The following is a 23,327-nucleotide window of genomic DNA, read 5'->3' as shown; positions in this document are numbered from 1 at the left end:
ATAGTATCAAAAAAAATTGGAAACATCCTTAATATCTATGAAGATGAGAGTTAAGTAAATTAGAATATAGGCAGCTATAAAAAGATTTCTGAAAACAAGGGGGAAATTCAGGATATATGTATATAAGTTCTATATGTCCATTTACAGTTTTCTTTTTTAAAGAAACATAATAAAAATGCATAGGAAAAAAAATGAAGGGGAAGGAAGAAACGCACTAGCATACACCAATAATTTATTTCCATGTTGGGGGACTTCAGATTTTTGTTTCTGCTCCATAATTTCTTATATTATATAAGGGGTTCTAAAGTGATATTTATTCTTTAAGTCAGAAAAATTATAAAGCTTATTTTGTAAAAATATGGCTGATATTTTCTGGTTCAGACAATAAAAACAATGTCACTAATGATAATGCCATGGTCAGCAAACTTCAACCAATCTAAATGCAATAAATCACACTACTGTGAAAAAATTTCATAATCTTAAGAAAAAGCTATTCTCTACCTCAATCATATGACATGGGCTTAAGGCCTGGGTCTGCCAATAGAATTAAAGGCTTTCTCCAACACCAGGAAAGACTGAATAGGTCTTGATGCTCTATCAGTCTTTTTTGTGATATAAAAGGCTTACCAAAATTCTAAGAAAATTTCCACAAGAAGTCTAGACACTTTTTTTGAAAATAAAAGTTGTGAAATATCTTGACAGTTGTCACTGTTAGCCCTTTCTTCCCTTTCGTTTGTTTTAGACAAAAGCTGAGAACAGCTTTGAAATCACAGAGCATTTTCCAGAGTGCCACACATTGAGCAGAGCCCACAGAATATATAATCAGTCATCTCTCCTCCATTTTCATCACTTTAGATTTCTGAGTAAAAGTAAAATTCATGAAATATACAATAGGCCAATCCACTACAACATTTTACTAGCTTTCATTTTTTTAAAGGTTGCAGAATGAAATAAATGAGATCAGCAGTATTCACACCTTGCCTTGTATAAATGTTCGCTGTCCTTCAAGGTCTGACCATTTCATTGCATGATAGGGAGATAAGGAATAAATCTTACATGTTAGAAGTTTAATTGTTTAGACTGTCACTTCAGAACTTCATCACTGTAGTAAATTTCTTTTACCAAACTGGTAGGGAAATATGGTTGAGTCTAAGTATCAACCAGAATACACATTACCTTTTACCTAGTAGTGACAATTCCACATAGTTGATGCTAAATCTGAAATAGCAACAAGATTTACTCTGAGAAGTTTGGTCACATGATTATCACGGCAAAACACGATTAAAAACCACAATTCATCCATGGCTACTTCTTTAGGGGCTGCAGAATCATGGTAAGGATGACAAAAACATGGTTGAGATGCGGCTTCTCCTAGGATGAACACGGGCACACGGATGAGGGCAAACTAGGAAAACAAAGAGAGGGCAGTCTTCATGCTCAAAGTACAAGATCCTGCTGTGACACTGATGCAGGGCCTTGACCATCTCTACGAAAACAATGTGTGTAAAGGCTCTGAAAACCCTAAGTAGAGAGAGTTAAAGGTATTCTTATTATTAGGATTTCCACTATTCGTTCTTAAGAAGTTTAAAAAAAAACCTTAGGAATTAAAAGTGAACTGTAGTAAATTGTGGGGGGAAAATACACACTTCAAGAAGAATATTAAGACTATACATTATTATTTATCACATTATCACATTTCCTAATACAACTCAGATAAAACATTTCACTAATATTACCTCCCAGAAATAACATTTTCATCATTAAAACATAAATGAAAAATAGAGATAAATACTTACTCACAATACCAAACTGTCCCCAAGACAGAAGTACAGCCAAAATTGGGAAAATAACAATGAGGATATTTTCATTTGGAGAAAACCATGAAACTAGGAAGAAAACAAAAATCACAATTAATATTTACTATAATCATGTTAAGTCCTGACACTGATGGTCAACAATATATTTTTTATTGTGAAGACAGAAAACAAAAATAACTTATTAAAGCTGTGGCCATAAAATAATTACAAATTACACAATTTACTTCTAAGCAAATTTTACTTCTGAAACAAGAAGCTCGCTCATTTAAGTGTTTTTTTCCACATTTTCCCTCACCTATGATATATGGAGGAGACAATACAACACAGAAGCTGAGAACAGGGCTCTGCAGTCATACTGCCTGGCTTGAAACGTAACTCTACGTTATGAACTTTGGAGGTTTGGACAAAGTCTTAACACCTCTCTGTTCTTTACAGATCTCAACTGTTAAACCAGTACAACACAGCACCTCTCCATTGAAGGACTGTTGCAACTATTAACAAAGCTAATACGTGAAAAGGACTTAAAACAGGGCACCAGTTAAGCACCTGCCTTCTGCTCAGGTTCCTGGGATCTCGGAGTCCTGCGATGGAGTCCCACCCTGGCTTCCCTGCTCAGCGGGGAGTCCGCTTCCCCCTCTCCCTTTGCCCCTCTTTCCCTCTCACTTTCTCAAATAAGAAAATAAAATCTTTGAGAGAGAGAGAGAAAGAAAAAAGAAAAGGGCTTAAAACAAAGCTTGGCTATGTACCAAATATTCAGTCAACCTTCACTATGATGACTGTAACGTTAGGTATTAAGGAAGTTTCTGTTAAGTGGGTCACATGTTACCTAGGCAAGTAAAAACAGAGCCACACAGTCTATATGAAGGAAACTGTAACCTTAAGATTTCAAATAACTTGAGAACTTTTTAAAACATTAAGATTCATTTCATTTTAACACTTAAGAACACTGATTTTATTTATGAACTTTCTTCTTTAAAAATAAAGCCAAATAAATGCATCAAAGAAATTTCGAAGTTTGCCTGCACATGGGGGATTTGCTGTTTGAAGAGCATTCCTCAACTGCCCAAAGCAAGCACTGGTATTCCTCTGCAATCGACCCTATTCATTCAAATCCTCTGGGGCTCTGCCATTCCGTATCAGCATGTGAAGAACCTGGTGGACTTTCCTACCATAATGATATATTTCTTGTATTAACCTTATGTTTAAACCTGGTAAATGTTCCCAATATATAGACTATAACAACATTATAAATTCTGTCTAAAAAGTATTAGCTTTTCAGAACCTAGCATTTCGCCCTGTGCATAGCAGAGACTCAACAGGCTTGCTGTTGAAGGTTCTAACAGTCATGAGGTTGGCTGGTGAGTGAATGGAGGACTACCTTTCATTTTTTCACAGATCCCTACCCAGAGAGAGATTTTTCAGATATTCTGAATCAATACCTTAATTTTGAACTGTATTACTGAGTATCTTCCTACACCAAAGAAAACCTATTATAATTTGGCCTAAAATCTAAGCAGGAAAAAATTTTTAAATTATGCTTAGGTTTTCACATTTAATGCCCAAAGGCTTTGATAAAAGCTCTATGATCTGAGGACTATACCCAATCAATTTATTTTCCCTAGCCATTTTCTCTATTATTTTGTTTTGAGTTGTCTATATTAACTCCTCAAATCCTCACAATTATTGTATGAGGAATTACTAACCCCTCCTTAATGCTGAGGAAACTGAGGCACAGTGAACCAAGGATCGTTTTTAATTTATATTTTATATTTTTTATTACGTTCAATTAGCCAGTATATACCACCTCATGAGTTTTTCATGTAGTGTTCAACGAGTCATTCATTGCATATAACATCCAGTGCTCATCACCACACATGCCCTCCTTAATACCATCACCCAGTTACCCCATCCCCCCACCTCCCTCCCTGGGCTCGTATCCAAGATCTATAATGAACCAAGGATCATAAGTATCTGAAGTTTTCATGCCCCAAATGGACTTCTGATGCCCCTCTGCCTACTTCACCAAACCTCCCCTCTTGGGTTTCCCCATTTTGGTAGCGCTGACTTCCCCAATTATTCAGACCAAAAACCTTAGAGTCATCCATAACTCCTTGGTTTCTCTCACATGCCACAGCCAGTCCCACAGCAAATTTTATGGGCTCTACATTCAAAATACAGCCAGTATAGGATCAAAATAATCAGTAGGTGTTTAAGATGAGCTGACAATGAAATGCTCTTTCACTGACCTCTCTCCCTATGCAACAAAACAATCTCAGGATATATTGATAGAAACCTATTAATATGAGGTGTGTCTGAATATGGTCTGATCACTCATTTTTCATTTCACATATATTTACTGAAAGCATACCATGGATAGGGTATTCTAGACATGTAAGGTCTGCTAGTGAACATGGCAGGGGGGACCATGAGCTAGAGGAGAGGGAAGAACTGAAGATCAGACTTTTGAGGAACTGGATTTGAGCCACATGAAGATAGGGAAGAAGAGACACCAAATGAACAGCAAGTTCAAGAAAATAAATGGTGGCTAGAATTTAGTGATACAAGAGGAGATGGGAATCTTGCTGGGATCAGATCATCTCCTAACAGCTTGTTATGAGAGTTTGGATTTTTATTTTAAGAGTAATGCTAACTGTTTGGAAAGCTTCAAATGGGAGAGAAACGACCATGATTCATTTAAAATCTTCTCCAGCAAGGTGCAGAATGGATTACAGAAGGAGGATCAATCAGAAAGTTGTAGCAGCAATTGGGTAGTGGCAGGAAGGCAAGGTGTGACCCACAAACACAGTCTCGAGTACATTTTCCCTCATAACACTTAAAGACATACAGGAAATTGTTCCAAAGGAAGGTGACTAGAACAGGGATCCTGAAACCATTAGCAATGGCTGGAAACTCTGGAGATTTCAACCTTAGGGAAAAATAGAAGCTTGGGAGGGAAATACCATAGCCCTTCTTGTGAGAAAGAAATTGTAGGACTGCAAAGTCTGGCCTCACTTAAGTTAGAACTGCAACTGCCTACTAAGAGACTGAGATCCATTGGGAAGTGAGAGTTTCCTCATGTCAAGGGTTCAGGTAAGAAGTTTGAATGCTAACTTCCTGGGGTGTGATAGAGGTAATTCATGAATTAGACAGCGAGAGACTAAATGACTCCTGGAGGACTCCAAGCCTCTCTGTGGAAATAAGAAGACATTTCGGTGACATACAGAAGGCGGGATAATAAAACAAAGAACACCATCGTCTAAGTGATTCTTTTTTTTTTTTTTAAAGATTTATTTATTTGACAGAGAGAGAGATCACAGTAGACAGAGAGGCAGGCAGAGAGAGAGAGAAGGAAGCAGGCTCCCCGCCAAGCAGAGAGCCCAATGTGGGACTCAATCCCAGGACCCTGAGATCATGACCTGGGCCGAAGGCAGCGGCTTAACCCACTGAGCCACCCAGGCGCCCGTCTAAGTGATTCTTAATGGAAACTTATCAGAAGGTTTATTCAAACTTCACACATTCTCCCCTCTCAGCCCCCACCCCAAGATTTTAATATGTTCTCCACAGTAAGAGTGTGTGTGCATAGACGCACGTGCGTGTGTACATTCACATTCATGGAGGGGATGTTCCATCATTCTCTCAGCTCAAAATCAGGGCTGCACACCTCTGCCATAATTTCTCTCTTCTCACTGACATGAATGTGTTCTCTCTCTTTAATCTGTCAAGGCGGAGAGTCTGAGGATCACTGAATTGGACATTCAAGAACCAAATGAGATGCTGGGGGGGAAAGCCAATGTTTTATATAAAACCACTTATATGCCCATTAAGCTATTGATTTGTTTTGGTACTACTGTCAGATGACTTTAACTCTTGTTCCTCAGTGGGAGAAAAGAGACAAGATACTTCTCCAAGGTCCTTCTCAATTTTGAATGTCTTTGGCATTAAGAAAAAAGCTTAAAATGGACTAAGAACAATATCAGATATTTTTCCACTTTAGGATTAAGAAAGATAACCCAAGGCAATGTTATTCCATTCACGCTATGGCTGACAACTCTGCCCATTACTCTTTCCCAATTCCTGCTCAGGTAGTGAGGCTCTCAGGAAGATGAACTCATTAGTGGAAAAGCAAAGAAATGATATTATGAGGGTGTGGTCTATGAATGAGTGTCTGAATTCTTCTTCCCAGCCTAAGTGTTATAAAAACCAAGTACTTCATTTCTTTTATCACTGTGTACAAAACGGGATATAACTGGAAAAAGTGAAAAGATCACTTTAATCGATGTAAGTGTGCTTTTCCTTCAAATACATACATGTGTAAACCTTCACGAACACCAGTTACCACAAAAGAAGATCACAATAAAATTTATAAAACTAAAATTCAAGCCAAATTTTTACTTGATGTTTCAGGATTGTGATGACTCTTCTGATGTGTTGACTTGTTTAGGCTACTTACATAATCCAGAATTCTAAAGGCACTCCCCAAACCCCTGCTCCCTGCAATCAGCCATTTGTAATTCCCTCCCCCTTGAAGAAGGGATGGAACAGTGAACATGATGGCTTTCATTCCCGTGATTATGTTGTGTCATATGCCAAAAGGGATTTTGATGATGTGATTAAGGTGCCCAACCTGCTGGCTTCACAAAGGAGCAATTGCCTTTGAGAGAGAGAAGGCTGGTGTAATCAAATGATTACATTTGTGCTTTTCCTGGAAATGAATTCAATATGAGAGGGGTTCTACCAGAGGAAGGATCTTCTTTGCTGGCTTTACATATGGAAGAGGCTGTGTGGCAAGGAATGAGGCAACCTCTGGGAGCTGAGAGAAGCCCCCAGAAGTGGACATGCAGCAAAGGAGCAGGGACCTCCATCCTACAGTCACAAGGAACTGAATTCTACCACAATCATGTAAGCTTGGAACAGGACCTTGAACGCCATATGAGAACACAGCCTAGTGGACACCTTGATTTTGGCCTTGTAAAACTTCATGTGGAGAACATAGTTATACCATGACCAGAACTGTGCCCTACAAAACTGTGAGCTAATAAATGGAAGCTGGTTTAAGCCACTACATTTGTTATTTGTTATACAGCACTAGACACCTATTGCAAGATCTTCCAATACCCTCATGCCAACATCATAAGCATAATGTATATCCTGTTGACAATGACAGAAATGGCAACTCTACTGAATTTGAAATAACCTTTTTTTAAAAAAAATCTTAATAACTTACTTGCAGAAATGTAAAATTTTAAGCCTCCCAGTGTTTGTATTATTAATATCAATATAGATATTAATATCAATATAGATATTAATAACAAATTTTGTAGCTACTATTTATATTTAGTACTTGGTTATTTTCAAAGAAACCATATAGCATGGTGGTAAAAATCTTGGGTTTTGAAGACAGACAGATCTAGGTGAAATCTTTTAACAAATAGTTTAAATCTCACCTGTTTTCTCATCTGTTAAATGGTAAGACCTATGTCTATCTGCTAGAGTTCTTGAGAAGATCATAGGATACAATATATATTAATTATTTGCTATGTGCTCAAATATTGTTATTTTACTGTTCTTATTTATACTGCTTTCATTTTCTAGAAAGTAGAGATCATGTCTTAGTCATTGTCGGATCCGTAATGTCTAGCACAGTGCCTGGCACATGGTAGGTACTCAGTAAATCTTTTTAAGCGATACTAACTTGGGGTGCCTGGGTGGCTCAGTGGGTTAAAGCCTCTACCTTCAGCTCAGGTCATGATCTCAGGGTCCTGGGATCGAGCCCCACATCGGGCTCTCTGCTTAGCAAGGAGCCCGCTTCCCTTCCTCTCTTTCTGCCTGCCTCTCCGCCTACTTGTGATCTCTCTCTGTCAAATAAATAAATAAATCTTAAAAAAAAAAAAAGAGAGAGAGAGATACTAACTTATACACACGTCAAACAATTCTGTCATTAAGATAGTATCCCCATTTTACAGATAAAACTGAGGACCACATAGGTTGAGTTTCTCAAACAAGTTATCTTAAACTAGAAAATGGTGAAGTATAGAAAAAGCTTTCTAAATTCAAGTCCTGTGCTCCTTCAATGGTATGATACTATATACAGACACCACAGGCATATACAACTCTAATTCATATACAGTACATCTACATATTCCGTCCTAGCCCTCAAAAAAAAAAAAAAAAGAACACAATGGTCACCATTACCCACATTCCACTAAATAGAATTCTCTATTAAGTAATTTCTATTCCTCCTTTATGCCTACATTTGCAAAAAAAAGCACAACATAGTAAAATTGTTTTCTACTGCCTAAATCCCCAAAGTCCACATGATGGGTAAGTATCTCTACTACAGTAACTTTGTATTCCACAGTAAGAGTCCTGCCCCCAATTAACATTTTTGAGCAGAGGAGGTTTCTTTCTTTCTCCAGTCAAAAATGGGTATGAAACAGAGACACCACCAGATGCTGGCAAGGATCCGGGGAAACTAGATTGCTCATATGCTGCTGATAAGAATGTAAAATGAAAAAATCATTCTGGAAAACAGTTGGCAGTTTCTTTAAAAACCTAGCGTATACTTACGTATAACCCAGTAATTGTACTTCTGGGCATTTATCCAGAGAAATGAAGAAGACTATGTCCACACAGAAACCTGTACATGATTGTTCACAGCAGCTTCATTTGTAATAGCCAAAAGCTGGGAACAACCAAAATGTCCTACAATAGGTGAATGGTTAAACAAGCTGTGATATACCCATAGCATAGACTACTACTACTTAGCCAAAAGAGAGACAGAGACAAACACACACACACACACACACACATACACACACACAGAGAGAGAGAGAGAGAGAGAGAGAGAGAGAACGAACTACTGATATACACAACATGTATAGTTCTCAAGGGCATTGTGCTGACTGAAAAAAGCCAGTCTCAAAATACTGTATGATTCCACTTACAATGACAAAATCACAGCCACAGAGACCATGATAATGCTTGCCAGGGTGGGGGTAGTTGGGGAGGGGGCAGGGAGGTGACTATGAAGAGGCTGCATGAGGGAGATCTTTGTGTCAATGCAGCAGTAGTTATGAATCTTGATTGTATTGATGGTTATTTAAACATACACATGTGATAAAATGACAAACATACACACATTGTACCACTGTGAACCTGCTGGTTTTGATATTTTACTATAGTTACACAAGAAGTAATCACTGGCAGAAACTGGGCAAAGTGTAGACAGCACCCTTCTGTTCTATCTTTGTAATTTCCTATGAACCTTTAATTACTCCAAAAAATAAAACTGAGTGCAAAGTCAAATGTCTGAGACCTCTGGTAGAGTTTTCTACATTATCTGCAACAAAACAGTATCTTCTCTTTTTAATGTCCCGAAAGGTAAGTACAACTCATTTTTTAACAGGGTACTTTGAAAATAAAAAAAGATAAAATAATCACACTTTTATAAAATTATAAACTTTGTCTTCATCTCAGATATTGGTACTTCTTCCCCAACCATCTTCATTCCAGCATCAAGTCTTTCAAATTTCATATCTAGAGCTTAAAGGTTTGCCTCTCAGTGACTGACACTGCACTCCAAAATCACTGCTTCTCCCTGGTCTTACTTCTTCATTCCCACAGAAGTATACATTCCTTCAGAAAAATTTCAGCTAGGTATCAGATTATATAATTCCAGACACTGTGTTTGAATAATTAGACCCTGCTGAAAGGTTCGCATTTTTTAAAAAAGCTCCCTAGTCCAAATAAATATAAAATAAAAGTTACAGTGTAAGAGATTTTCTAGCAGAAATGTTTTCCAAATTCTGCCAACCTGCTCTAAGCTACCTCCTACCCATTTCTCACTGTACAGAAATCCCTCTCCCAATACCCCAGGCCAGGTTCAGCAACTTGCTATCTCACTTCATAAAATAAACATCCGAGGAACACAACCAACATTTGCAAAGCACCATGGCTGACGTAGAACTTACACACAAGAGATCTTAGTTGATGCTGGTTACACTGCAGGACACAAAAAAGCAGGGATAGATTTTCATCCCTATCCCAGAAATATGGTAACCTGAACCCAGATAATAAACTTCTCAAGATCACATAGGCAAATAATTAAGTTACAGAATAGGGTACAGAATTCACTTTCTGATTCCTAATCCTAAACCATGTCAAAATATTCCATCAAATTAAACAGCCCACTCTCAATCTGGTAACCCGCATTTTATAACCATGAACACTAGAAGAATAGAAGGCAAAGAGCTGATCCAATTGAATTATTCTGGTTCCATCTAAAGCAGAGGTTCTCAAAGTATGGTCTAATCCTAAAATCAGTCATATGTCTAGTGATTGTAAACAGATATTTCAAAACAGAAAGTCATAATGCACTTGTATGTAGTTGAAGAAATCAACTGGCACTAGAAAGAATAGAAAAGAAAGCAGGCTGTTTACTTCAGCTAATGACTGCTTTATACAACTCACCAAACCACGTTTGTGAAGAAAGAGCAGAATCATGGTGCTATAATCAAGGCTGAATTCAAATACACTGAATTGGATCTCTAGTTCTTCTAAATCTTGGCCAGTGAAAAAACACCAAAGCAAAGCTAAGCATAGGAAACCTCAAGGACTCATCCATGATAACCTGATTTTTTAATCTCCTGATTCTCCTTCTAACCTATTCTCTGCAAACAGGACATAGCTGAGACTTGTCAACCTCTGATCAAAGTGTAAGGTTAAAAAAAAAAAAGACCAAACAGTTGCAAAGAGACTGGAAAATTAATCACATGCAATAAAGTACTCTTGATGGCAATAAACAGAAATGCAGAGTAGATGACCTCAGGACTGCACCCCAACAGAAGAGTCCTTGGACCAAAAGTTTGAGAACCACACAATATAAAATTAACCAACCACAAAGGAGGTTCACTCTGAAAAGTAGAAAAGGAAATAATACAAAACACATGATCTTAAAGCTATTAAACATTATATCAGCATTTATTATTAATAGCCAACTTTTTTATTCAAAGGAGTATCTAGGCCCATTTACCCCTTTCTAACAGGACCAGGATGCTACAAGACAAATAAATGGAAAGCTTTTGTAGAAATCTTACCAATTCGGTATTTTAGTTCTATGATGGTTTCGCCTTCTCTGCTTAATTCAGTTACTTCACAAGTATAGTTTCCTACAACAGCTTCTTCCTTATCCATCTCCAAAGATGCAATGCCAGTTAGTAATTTTTGTGGTATGATTTTTGTACTCTTAAACTTATCACCATGAGTGGTCTTCTGTAGAGCTCCATTAAAGGTGAAAATGTCTTTTCCTTTTAATTTCCACTTTACATACATCTCATTAATGTTTGTTGCCTCCACGTTATTAACAAAGCATGGGATGATAACACTTTCGTTGCAAGCAGTGTATTCTACAGATTTGGTTATGTTAAATATTAGCTGAGCTGAACCTGAAAAAGAAAAAGAAAATTGTTTCATTTCATTATAGAATTCTATACAAGTTGTTACAAATCCTTAAGATAAAGAGCAATGTTTCACTTGTTCATTTAAGCAAACAGTGCAACTACAGAGAAGACAGGCAAGGTGAAAAAAATCCAAATTATTTTAATATTAATGTGCACAGCTGGCAGACAACATTGTAACTTTTCCTTACTCAATCTCAGTAATACAAAGTATACATTACCATATATCTTGGGAATAAATTCAGCAACCCTGTTGGAACATGCAGGTGTAGTATCTAGCTTTGGAAGCTTTGAAGTAATCATTACTGCCTACTGATATATATAGAAAAATACTGTCCGAACCATGAAAAATTTTTAACAGAAAATCAAACTAAGTATTATATTTGGTATATACTTCCTCCAAATAGAACTTGCTAAACTGAGAGGAAGTTTATTTCTATGCTTGTCTTGCATTTCCAAAAAAGATGATGGGGTCTACTATACTTTAATACAAAAAAGTAAGCCAAATGAATCACATCACATCTCTCCACGAGGATGGAAAGTCAGAATGCTAAGGAGAAAAACATTCTCTGTGGCTACTTTCCCAGTGCAAAATACAGACAGCAATAGTCATTTTGTATGTAAGTATTAGGAAGTATTATATGCAACATAAAAGCATTTTCCTACCCCTATATTTCACTGAAACCATGGAAAACAATTTCCAAATACATATTACAGGTATTCTTTCCTCCTAGGAACCATAAACCACTTAAAAAAAAAAAGGCTAAGAAACAAGTTAATACCAAGAGAGAGCAGATACTGCTAATAATAAATATACTAGTCTTCTCTTATCCACTTATCCATGGCTATGCTTTCTTTGGTTTCTGTTACTATTGGTCAACCACAGTCTAGAAGCAGATTATCTTCCTTCTAACACATGGTCAGACAATCTATAGTACCCTAACTCTAGGTCACATCACATTGCCTACAGCCTTCATCTCATCAAGTAGGCATTTTATCATCTCACAACTTCGTAAGAAGAAGGGTGAGTATAGTACAATAAGATATTTTGAAAAAGAGAGTGAGAGACTATATTCACATAAATTTTATTATAGCACATTGTTATAACTGTTGTTTTATTATTAATTATTAATGTCAATCTCTTACTGTACCTAATTTATAAATTAAATTTAATCATAGATACATACAGAAAAAAAATATGTAGTATTGGTACTATCTGTGGCTTTAGGCATTCACTGGCAGTCTTGGAACATATTCCCTACAGATCATGTGGACTACTGTATTCTATCAGTTCATCTCCGGAGAATAAACTATCATTGCCTTACAAAAGAGGGATTGGAAAAGGAGACACAATCACTTACCTTTCATCTAACATGTATGAGAATATCGGAAAAATTATAGCTGTCTTCCTTAATGTTCAGCCATTTAACAACCCTTTTACCTTAGTAATTAGCAGGCTTCTCCCTCAAAAAACAAAGCACTAACAAATGCAAATAAAACATTAACTTCCGTAGTTCATTCTTAAGATTTCTTCTTTCTACATTTGTAAAATGGTAATAAAAATCAGGAGCATCAGATATTATTGTCCTAGGAACATAATTATTATTCAGTAACTTCCCAGTGCGTTGAATGCTAGGATGCAGAGTGGAATATGAAGTGGACAATGTTCAGAAAGCCTGAGTACAAATTAAGCAGTTCATTTAACTTTTCTATGCCTTGGTTTACTCTCTGTAAGAGGATCAAAAACAAACAGTGGGCTACTTCGTAGAATTGTGGTAAGCATCAAAGGAGAAAAGACCTGGGCAAGGGCTCTCTAACAATACCATGCTATGAACATGAGGGGCAATACTATACAAGTTAGGTGATACAGCATTTTAATGTAATGATCTGGACCTCCTCTGATTGGCAGGTCCAAACTGTGTTATTTCTTCAAAGCCTTGGGCCTCTGAGTTGTCATCCCTGAGCAAGAAGCACTGGGGGTGGAGAGGGGAGGAACTATAGTGTTTGAAAAGGAGAGAAGTCGGGTGCCTGGGTGGCCCAGTCAGTTGAGTGTCCTAACTCTTGGTCTTGGCTCAGGTCATGAGCTCAGAGTTGTGGGATCGAGCACCATGGCAGTCTCCACACCGAGCACGGAGTGTGCTTGAGATTCTCTCTCTCCTTCTGTTCTCCCCTCACACCTCTCTCTTAAGTAAATAAATCCTTTTTTTAAAAAAAAGATTTTATTTATTTATTTGAGTAAAAGAGACAGAGCACGTGCGCGAGTGCACATGAGCAGAAGCAGGGGAAGAGCGAGACAGTGAAGCAGACTTCCTGCTGAGCAGAGAGCCCTATGCAGGGCTCAACCCCAGGACCCTGGGATCCTGACCTGAGCTGAGGCAGATACTTAATGACTGAGCCACCTGGGCGCCCATGAATAAATCTTTTTTTAAAAAAGGAAAGAAAAAAGTACGATGCTGGAATCAGAAAGAAAAGAGTTAGTAAATATAGTGAAAGGTTTTGAAATGGACAGAAAGATTCCTGAGCGCCCTTTCAATGGAGTACTGGAAATTGTGTGACAAATTCCTTGGGACGATCTCATTCTGTAAGGCCCTATGCCTTTTACTGTGTTTATCTGTCTGAGCTATTTTATAATTTTGGCAAAACTGATGGCAATGCAAATGATTCATGTCCATAGAGATACAAATAAACTTTGTTCTGCAATTCACTTCTCCCTGGTGGAAGAAGAGATTTCAAAAAAATCACGTTTTATTGCCCTGAGGATAATACTGCATCTATTTGAAAATTCACTTCACCATTCCTGATTGCCTATAAATATGTCTGTTCTCTCAATTTTCTTTTAAAACTGAGATGGTTTTATCATCTTGCTGGTTTACTTGTTAATTAACACGTGAAATAAAACCTTTGATACATGGTCATTTTGTATTTGTTTGAGTCAAGATTTTAAAAATTATTTCTAAAAATTACCCTTTAATAAAAGAGATACAAGTGAAGAGCTCAGTTTTCTTAGCAAACTTTTTTAGAAGGCTCTAAGTAAGAAGGAGTTGGTGAAAACTGGAGTTTCATCTTACATTTAGAGAATGAATTTTCTAAAAAATCAGAAAGCACTAATTGCACTGCATTTTTTGTTGAAATAGAACAATCTTATAGCTGAAGCAATTTAAGTAGACTAAATACTATCAATAAAACTCAAAGTAAAACTGACCTAGATAAGCCATAACTTGAATAGCCCTTGTGCTAATTAATAAATAAGGGTAGTCCAAAAATGCCACTCCACCAGCTGTTAATGACAGCTTCATCCTCTATAAACATTTATTTAAAAAAAAAAAAAAACTATTAAACAGTGAAATTATCTGATTTGGGTTTTCTATCTTCTGCCTAATGCTTTCTGATGAAACATCAAAGTGAAAAAAAAAAAGATTTAAAATATAGAGAGCAAATAAAAGCACATAGATAATTAACATGAATAAGGAAACTCTGAATAATCAAGATAAGCCTCTAGCAGTCTAAATCAGATAGGAATAGATAAATATAACTAATCATCAGTGATGCAAGAGCTACAGATAAATTTACAAATGAAATGGGGAAATTATTTTATATAAACTGCCAAAAATACTGGACTTCACAACCTCTGTAAATACAGACCACCAACTGAAACCATCTCCGACCATAGAACTGAAAACAGCTATTATATGTTGCAGAGAAGGCTCAATACACTGTAGTCACAGCACACAAGTCTAGCTCTGAAACGTACAAATGCAAAAAACCTTTATTGAGAATTACCTGATCTGAAACATTGTGATAGGATGAGGGGATACAATGACGGAAAAGAGCAGCAATTATCTTTTGGAAGCTTTCAATTTTCATTTCGAACTATGATACATACTTTTTGTAACAGGAAATCCCAAGTGCTATCCTTCCGTATGAACAAAGTGCTATAGATGGGCAGGAGAGTAATCAGTCTTACAGAATTCTAAGGAAATTTGCATTGCTACTAGGGGAACAACAGGAGACTGTCAGAGCTCCCACCCATCTGGGCCTTCAATCATTTATCTTTGTATATGTTCCATGCAAAACCTCTCTCTCTCCTTTGTAACCCTTAAATCACTCCCCTTTTGCAAAAGCTTATCCTATACTCTCCAAAGAAGCCGTATTTCTTGAACCCTTTAAATGAGAAACCAGAAGCTTCCAATACTTCCTACCTATATATTTAACTGCAACCCCAACTATCCACACCCTCCTCACCTTCCTCCTCTTCACAATTGTATTCCTTCATCCATTAGTTTACATTTCTGCCTCCACACCCACTAGTCACCCCAAGGACTTTCCTTAGTTGATTATTAGCTTAACATCCCCCATGCCATTCACAGGTTATTTTTTAACATATAAAAAATGCTTAAATATTAGTCAACTTTTAAAAAATTACTAGTACTTGTCTATCTCTTCCCAAGCATCCTAAAACAATCATCTAAATGCATTTCTTCACCTCCTATTCACTTCTTAAGTCTCTGCCACATGGCCTTTACCTCTTCCTCACTGTAACAGTTCTTTCCAAAGCTGCCAATAATCCCTTGTGAGAAACTGAAAGTGCACGGTTTACTCTCTATCTCGAATATTCTATAGCTCCTGGGCCAATAGGCAGTTCCTTTCTTGCTCTTATCTCTTGGCCTCCGATAGCTCTTGATTCTGAATTTCCTCTTACTGCTTTGTCCACCCCATAACAGCTTTCTTCTTCATTGAAATCTAGTCCTTGACTCACAATAAATATTAGTGTTCCTCAAAACTCCATATACAGCAGTGCCCTCTTCCCAACCCCCGACGCCCAGCATTCTCTCTTACTCCACAGTTAAACTACCTACACACTTTTTGTTTAACCAGGCCCCACTTTCTCCTTAACTGCAGACCTGGAAAGTCAACTGTCTGCTGTGTACTTCCACTTGGATGTACTACAGTTAATTCAAAGTCAACATGTCCAAAAACCTATTTACCCTCTTCCTAGCCTCCTCCCAAAACCTCACCATCCAAAGTATGTTCTATTATCTATCAGTCAACCAGACCTGGACCTAATAAGAATTATGGTAGATTCCTCCCTCTCCTTAGTTATAAACAATTTGTAGTAGGTCCAACCTATTTAATGATTCCTCAATTCAATGTCTGCTGTATGTATTAGACATTTATCATCTCTCTTTTGAGATATTGCCATAACCTCTTAACTAGTTCCCTACCTCCAGTCTCAATGTTTTCCCATCTCAGTCCCAATGTATTTTCCACAGTTCTCAAAATAACTGTTCTAAATGCAAATGTGAACTCTTCTGCCTAATATACTTTTATCAACACCCCTCTCCCTGTTTCAAGCTAAATTCTAAGTGCATTAGCATGGAATACAAACTAGGTCCTTCAAGATCCTGTCCAGCCCCACCTCCTGTATTCCTTCTTTTCCAAACTAAGCTCCCATCATAATGACTTCCTGCAATTCTATGAATATGTAAATGCTGGCAAACACTTGTTCGTGCAGTGTCCAGGTAAGAGCACACACTGTGGAATCAGACCTGGCTCAAGATTTGCACTTTCTCCTTGTATAACCACTGGCAAGTTATTTAACCTCTGTAGCTCAGTTTCCTCATCCACAAAATGTGAACTGAAGTAGTGTATACCTCATAGAGACTCTATGAAGACTTAATGAGATAATAAATATTAACTTCTTATTGCAGTATTTTCACATATATAGGAAATGTTCAATAAATGGCAGCTACAGTTTGCTAACTTTGGTTCTTCCTGCTAGAACCCAAGGGAGATGTTCAATCCTATTCCTCTTCCCTACCACTGCTCAATTATATTCATTCCCTCCTTATTGCTCTTATTGTCCCCTGTTCAAGTGTTGTCACTGCACCTACTACTGAATCTTGAAATTACTATTTTACTTAACTGATTTCACCATTAGGCTCAAAAGGTAGAGAAACAAGGATAATGTCTTCATTTGGTATCCTCTGGATCCAGGGTCTAGCAAGCACAAACCAGTACATTCCTTATAAATGTAGAACATTTAAAGTATGAATACCAAGAAAGGAAAATTGTATCAGAGAGGATTCACTCTTCTTCCATATGCCAAGAAAATCCTCCACTACTTCTCACTTCAATAGACCTGATTATAGAATGGAGAAGTTACATAATTTAGTAGAAAATCTTGATCACGTCAGTTGCAGATTGCATGGATGAGTTTCTTAAAAATTACATGAATGTGTTTAAGAATGATCTTCCTAGAGGATGACGTTTAAACTAAGTCTTGAAGGATGAGTAGGAATTATATAGGAAAGGAAAGGCTTTCTAGGCAGAGTACATAACATGTGCAAAGGAATGAGAAAAAGTGAGTAACTGGAAGCAGAAGATTCTTCAAGTGAACTTTAGGAAAAAGGGATGGTTAAGAAATACTGTAAAGGCTTCCCTGAATGCCATTCGGAAGAACTGGGACTTGATAATATAAGCAAGAGCAAAACATGTGGATTTACTTGCATTTAAGAAAACAAATAAAAACCCCAGCAGCATGAAGGGTGAACTAAGGGCATGAAGGGAGATGGGAAAGGGAGACCCATCAAGAGATCACTGTAATAGTCCAGGTAATTGACACCTGGAGAGAAGGCCAAAATACTATAGTAAAAAACAAAGAACATCAACATAAGTTGGATGTGGGAAGTAAGGGAGAAGAGGAGGAAAGAATTAAAGTTGTTTATTAAAGTATGAGTAACTGGTTAGATTGTGGATTTTATAGAGAAAAGAGATTTTTGGAGATCTACAGGGGAATAATCTTTCAATATTTAATAGGCTGAGTATTAAACTACCTGTGGTAAGATGAAATAAGGATGTCCTAGACCCTAGGACATACGGATCTGAATTTAAGAAGAAAGGTCAGAGCTATGAAGACTTGGGCATCACCAAGATCACAGCTGGTAGGTGAAACTGTGAGCATAAACAAGATTGCAAAGAGAGTCCCTACAAAGCAAACACAGCAGGAACCAGAGATAAAATGTTGAGGAGCACCAATATTTATAGGAAAACAGTTAAAGAAGAATAAACCACGGAAGTGAGAAAAAGAAGTGAGAGCAGCAAAAAATACCACTGTGGATATCAAAGAAGGGTCTTCATGTGGACAAAACAGATGTTAAATAGTATGAGTAAAAACAGCCTCTAGATTGAAAACTACATCATTATCTTTTTTTTACCTACAACAATGTCAATAGACTGGTGGGATCAAAAGTCAGAATGCATTTGGGAAGTGAATAGGAGGGAAGAATGAAGAGGCATTCTCTTTCAATTAATTTTGCAGTGTAAGAAAGCAGAAGAGAAGGCAGCAGCTAAAGTGTAGGCACCAGGGCAAAGTTTTTTGGTTCTTCTAGTTTGTTTTGTAATATGGGGTAAAACTTGAGCATGCATGCAAGCTAAAGTAAAGAAGCCCATGGAGAGGGAAAGATCTATGATGAAAGAATGAAGAATTAAGCTGAGTTGGGCAGGTCTCCAAAATGGTGAAAGTGAAAGAGCTGTAGACAGGTGAACCTTTCCTTGGAAAGGTGAATAGGTACACTTCTGAAACTGAGGGAGGAAAGAGAATGAGAAGGTTGCTTAAGAAATTGTAGATAAGTTTAGTAATGGTGGGAGGGAAGCTGAGAGAGTCCACACCACACATCACTATTTTTTGCAGTAGAGTAGGAAGTTAATTAGCTGCTTGAAATGGATGTTCAGGAATGGGGAAGAAGGCCAACAGTCACTGAGGTAAATGAAGCAAAGCTCATGAACAAAGATACCTGCTGAAAGAGAATCCTACCACTTTTTGCCATCAGATTAAGCCCCTGTTATGAAGAACTAGAGTCTTAAACTGAATCGGGTTACAATGAGGGTCAAAAAGGGAGATTCAGATAACTCTCTCCTCAATAAAGACCAAATAAGGTCTAGGGTAAAGCAGGCATGTCCACAAGGTGTTTAGTTCTGACTCAAATTCCCTACTAGATTTAAAGTGGTCTTATAAGAACAGAAGTGATAAACCTAGAATTACAGGGGAGACAGCAGTTTCAAGTCAGTAACATCCGGAATTATGGGCCTCCATGCATTTAAAATATACTAGATGTCACCAAGAGATAAAAACAAACAAACAAAAATCCTTACGCTTTGTAAACTACATTTTAAGTTACTGAGAGGCATATGGTCTGAAATTTTATCTGTTATGCCCAGGAGGGCCTTGCACACTGCTTAGAACATAGCATGGGCTCATACTAGTTTGCAAAGGAAAAAGGAGTTTCGACAGACCCCGCACTTGCCAAATGCCTTGCCTTGCCTTTAACCCGTAAGAGTGACATGTATTCAAATATGCACATTTATTCTCTTAATTTGTATCTCAAAACCTGGGGCTAATCAGATTCCGAGTCTTACCTAACTGTCCCATAGATAACAAATGCAATATTCAGAGGAGGGTATAACTATAATTTCTGTTTCAACTCTGTAACTACGAAGGAGAAAAATCCGGGTTCTCTTGCCTCAGTCTAGGAATATCAAGATCAAATTTCTTAGGTGCTCCAATTTTTTTTACTTTAGTACTACAGTAAGTTTAACAAAATTGATCCTACACTATTATTCTTGTTCTTTTATCATGGAAGAACTATCTGCACTAGGACACAATGTAAAAGTTACTTTATGACAACGCAAGAAAGAGTACATTGTATATCAGGCTGAAACACAAGGTGTCAAAATATGGAGATTTTTTCATCTTTTTTTATATAAAATTTATATCTTTTTTATACAAAGGCTAACAGCAAAAACCTTAAAGATGGCTAAAATGATTATATGAAAACTGTATCACAAAAAGAACATTAGAGTATTAAAAGCAATGCTTATTTGGCTATAGGTGAATGCACATTAGGAAATGCAAACTGGTTTAATAATAAGAGTGATTACTGAGGACTTGAATATTTATCAAACTTAGGAAAAACACCTATTTTTCTTCTTTAGAACCTGGCCTTTCAAATCTCCATTAACAACTCAGTGGCAAAGATAAAACATCTGCCAAAATACAGATGACAGCATGAGCAAGTGTCCTAATGGTAGGCATTTAGTGTAATGCTTTAACACACTGCCTCTAGACTGCTGGGGTGGCCCCATAAATAAATACTTTTAAATAGGCATTCACTTCCTTAAAATGGCAACTCTTGTTTAAGAGTAATATATTCCTTAAGAGGAAAGAAAACATTTTCATTTAAGCAAGACAAATCACGGCCAGACTTATATAATAAAACTATTTTCTAATTATGTGTACTCTCGATTTTAAAAACTCACTTCGAACAAAGAAAAATTATTCAGCCAGTGAAAAAACAGTCCATGTCACCATCATTATTTAAGTCAAGTTTTATTTGCCAGTTACTAAAAACTACTGAAACTACCAATGTGCTTTTAAACAAAGTATAATTGGACTTATAGGGGATGGGAGAGGAAAGGTACGTAGTAATTCATTCTGCAGCTTATAAACCAATAGGGGGGGTTGCAGTTTGCCTGTAAGTAGACGGAAGGAGCATTTCAGGTAACTTCTTTTGCCTCAAAGGTCAACTGAAACTGAGTGGCTTCCAAAAAATGCCTTTGATTACCAATCATCTATAAATGAAACTGAAAGCAAAATCAAACTTCAGGACAAATAAACACACATCTGTGACTGTTTTACTCATTTTGAATTCTAAATTCAGTCTCTCAAATACCCTGGTTGATAAGGACTTGTGTTCTGAGACGGTTATGGTATTTTCATACCTGCCTTTTTAAAAACTACATATTAAACACACAAAATCCACTGTATCTTATAACAAATGCTATCACTTTCTGTTTTATAGTCAACACTTCACAGAACTCAAATGTATAATGCTTCTATTGTGCTTTTTTTCAGGTTATTATTAAGTACAATGAAATACTATAAATTGTGAATTCTGTGACCATGTAGGGAATTGAGCACATTAATACTGCATGTAAATGAGTGGTAATTATATGTGACTTAACTATTATTAAACAAGGCCTAGCCCCCAAAGTACCATTATAGCAGTTCTTTCCCATCTGCTTGAAAACAGGACCACTGTTTTTTAATATATGATTTACATTTTTTATTCTTCAGACTAGCTTTGATGCCAGCAGCCTGAATTTGTGATCTTTTATTACAAATTTGTAATTTGGTCCAATACGTAGACTTTCTGATCATACAACAGGTTTCCGAAAGCAGTATTTTCGCTATAGTAATAGTAATGGCAATAAGCCATTAATGATGATGACAAGAAATAGTACCTTATCTAATGATCACCTCTTTATAATAAAGATATCATCAACAACTCCAACAACCCAGGATGTTTCAGAGATTGGAGAAAGTGGTAAGCAAAGATTTAAGGGCATAATGGAAATGGCTTGAAATTACAAGCGTTTATAAATGGCACAGTGAGGCTAATAATCAGTTTAAAATCCAATTAATTTAGCATTCTAGAATTAAATGTAACAATTGCGTCTTCTACTCAAATTCAATACTGAATCTTACAAAAAGTTCACATAAGGCTGTATAGATGTAAAGCACGACAAGCACTGTAGAACCACGAAAATTCCTATTCCTTACTTTTTACAGACGAAGCACACATTGCGCGCGGGGGGGGGGGGGGGAGCATAATGGATTCCAAATGGGGGGGGGGCAACGGCCTTTGGTATTGAAAGACACCAAATCCCACGCTGTTGCAAATACGTTTTGACTGGAGGGTATAGTCTTCATATTTCAAGCGAAATCTGGATTACTATTAAAACGGTTCACCCAAATAAAGTGGAAAAATTTGAACGTACAATTTGGACTGTATTAAAGTGGTTGATAGGGCGTGGGGGGTAGTTGAGTTTCCAGGTAGCTTATTTCTAGGGTTTAAAAAAAAAAAAAAAAGGCGCCCAGAAGATTCTTCTGATTAAATGCTTGATTGGAAATGCAACTTAATTGTTCCTTTACGTTTCTTTAACTCTATATTCATGTAGGAGGGCAAACAGGAGAAATCCCGTCTTGCAGACTTCTCCAAAATGCGCACTTCTATCGCAAGAGGCCCGGGCCCTCCCACTCTCCCTCCTTCATCCCCAAATGCGTTTGAGCACCGAGGAGGAAGAGGGGTGCAAAAGAGGGGGGCCCCTAACAGTTGCCAACCCTCGCCTCTGATCGCGCCCTTTCTCTCTACAGTTAATTTCTGCGTGAGATGCACGGCTCAGAACCTTCCTCGGTGTGCATCTGGAGGTGGAGTACGGGGGAAGGAGATAAACCCCGCTCTCACCCCGGGGGAAGAGGAAGAGGAGGGAAAGGAAGGAAGGGGGCGCAGGATTACCCTCGGGCCCTCCTACGTTCGCACCCGGAGCGAGCAGGGCCCGCGCGTCCCGCGCTCTGACGACCCTCTCCAGAGCGCCGCCGGGCCAGACGGGGCACAGCCCACACACCCGCGGGGGCGCCTCGGGGGCGGCGAAACACGAGCCTCCGAGCCCGGAGAGAGGGGCCACTCACCGCAGCTCGCCGAGCCCAGCAGCAGCACCACCAGGGGCAACATCTCAGCGGCCGCCGCGGGGTCGCCGCCGGCGCCGCCGCAGGTGTCTCGAGCAGCCGCCGCAGCTGTTACTGGCAGGATCGGCCGCCTCCGCCGTCACGGGCAGGACCGGACGCCGCCGTCCGTCACAAGCAGGACCCGCCGCCCAGGCTGCCTGGCCGCGCGCACGCGCGCTCCTGCCACCCCACGCCCGCTCCCCCCGCTTCTCCCGCCGCGCGAGCCGCGCACGCGCACGCGCCCCCGCCCCGCCGCCGGGACTGTTGACGCGACGCCCTCCTGCCTTGCGGGCTCCAGTCTCCGCTCCAGTCCGCGCCGACGAGGCCCGGATCCGAGTCCCACCCAGGGGCACGCGCCGGAGGCGCCGGTTACGTCCCGTCACCCCCCCGCCCCCAGCCCCGCGGTCTGTGTGCCAGCCCGCGTCAGGAGGCTGAGGGCTGAGCGTGTGTGCGACCGCTCACCGGGGACTTCCTTGCACCCGCCCTGTCCGC

The 23,327-nt window shown here is 38.5% G+C and overlaps 1 protein-coding gene across 7 annotated transcripts in view; it reads right to left on the bottom strand.

Annotated features, from left to right (window-relative positions):
* The window catches only part of CD47 (CD47 molecule), a 45,865-nt gene extending 22,847 nt beyond the window's left edge, over nt 1-23,018 (bottom strand). For 4 of the 7 annotated variants that reach the window (XR_009351145.1, XR_009351146.1, XR_009351144.1 and 1 more), the window contains exons 1-3: nt 22,800-23,018; nt 10,913-11,260; nt 1,797-1,886 (exon numbers count right to left, since the gene is read on the bottom strand). Coding sequence is in view for 4 of the 7 variants with exons in the window: in XM_059164232.1 (XP_059020215.1) it covers nt 1,797-1,886; nt 10,913-11,260; nt 22,800-22,842 (481 nt within the window). In the remaining 3 variants the exon portion in view is untranslated. The remainder of the gene's footprint in view (nt 1-1,796; nt 1,887-10,912; nt 11,261-22,799) is intronic. The other 3 variants (XM_059164233.1, XM_059164234.1, XM_059164236.1) reach the window with 1 other exon arrangement.
* Nucleotides 23,019-23,327: the final 309 nt, after the last annotated feature.

The sequence above is a fragment of the Mustela lutreola genome, chromosome 2, assembly GCF_030435805.1.
Source record: "Mustela lutreola isolate mMusLut2 chromosome 2, mMusLut2.pri, whole genome shotgun sequence".
In the NCBI taxonomy this organism is placed as follows: domain Eukaryota; kingdom Metazoa; phylum Chordata; class Mammalia; order Carnivora; family Mustelidae; genus Mustela; species Mustela lutreola.
The sequence above is the reverse complement of the archived record's forward strand: the minus strand, read 5'-3'. Positions and strand labels throughout refer to the sequence as shown.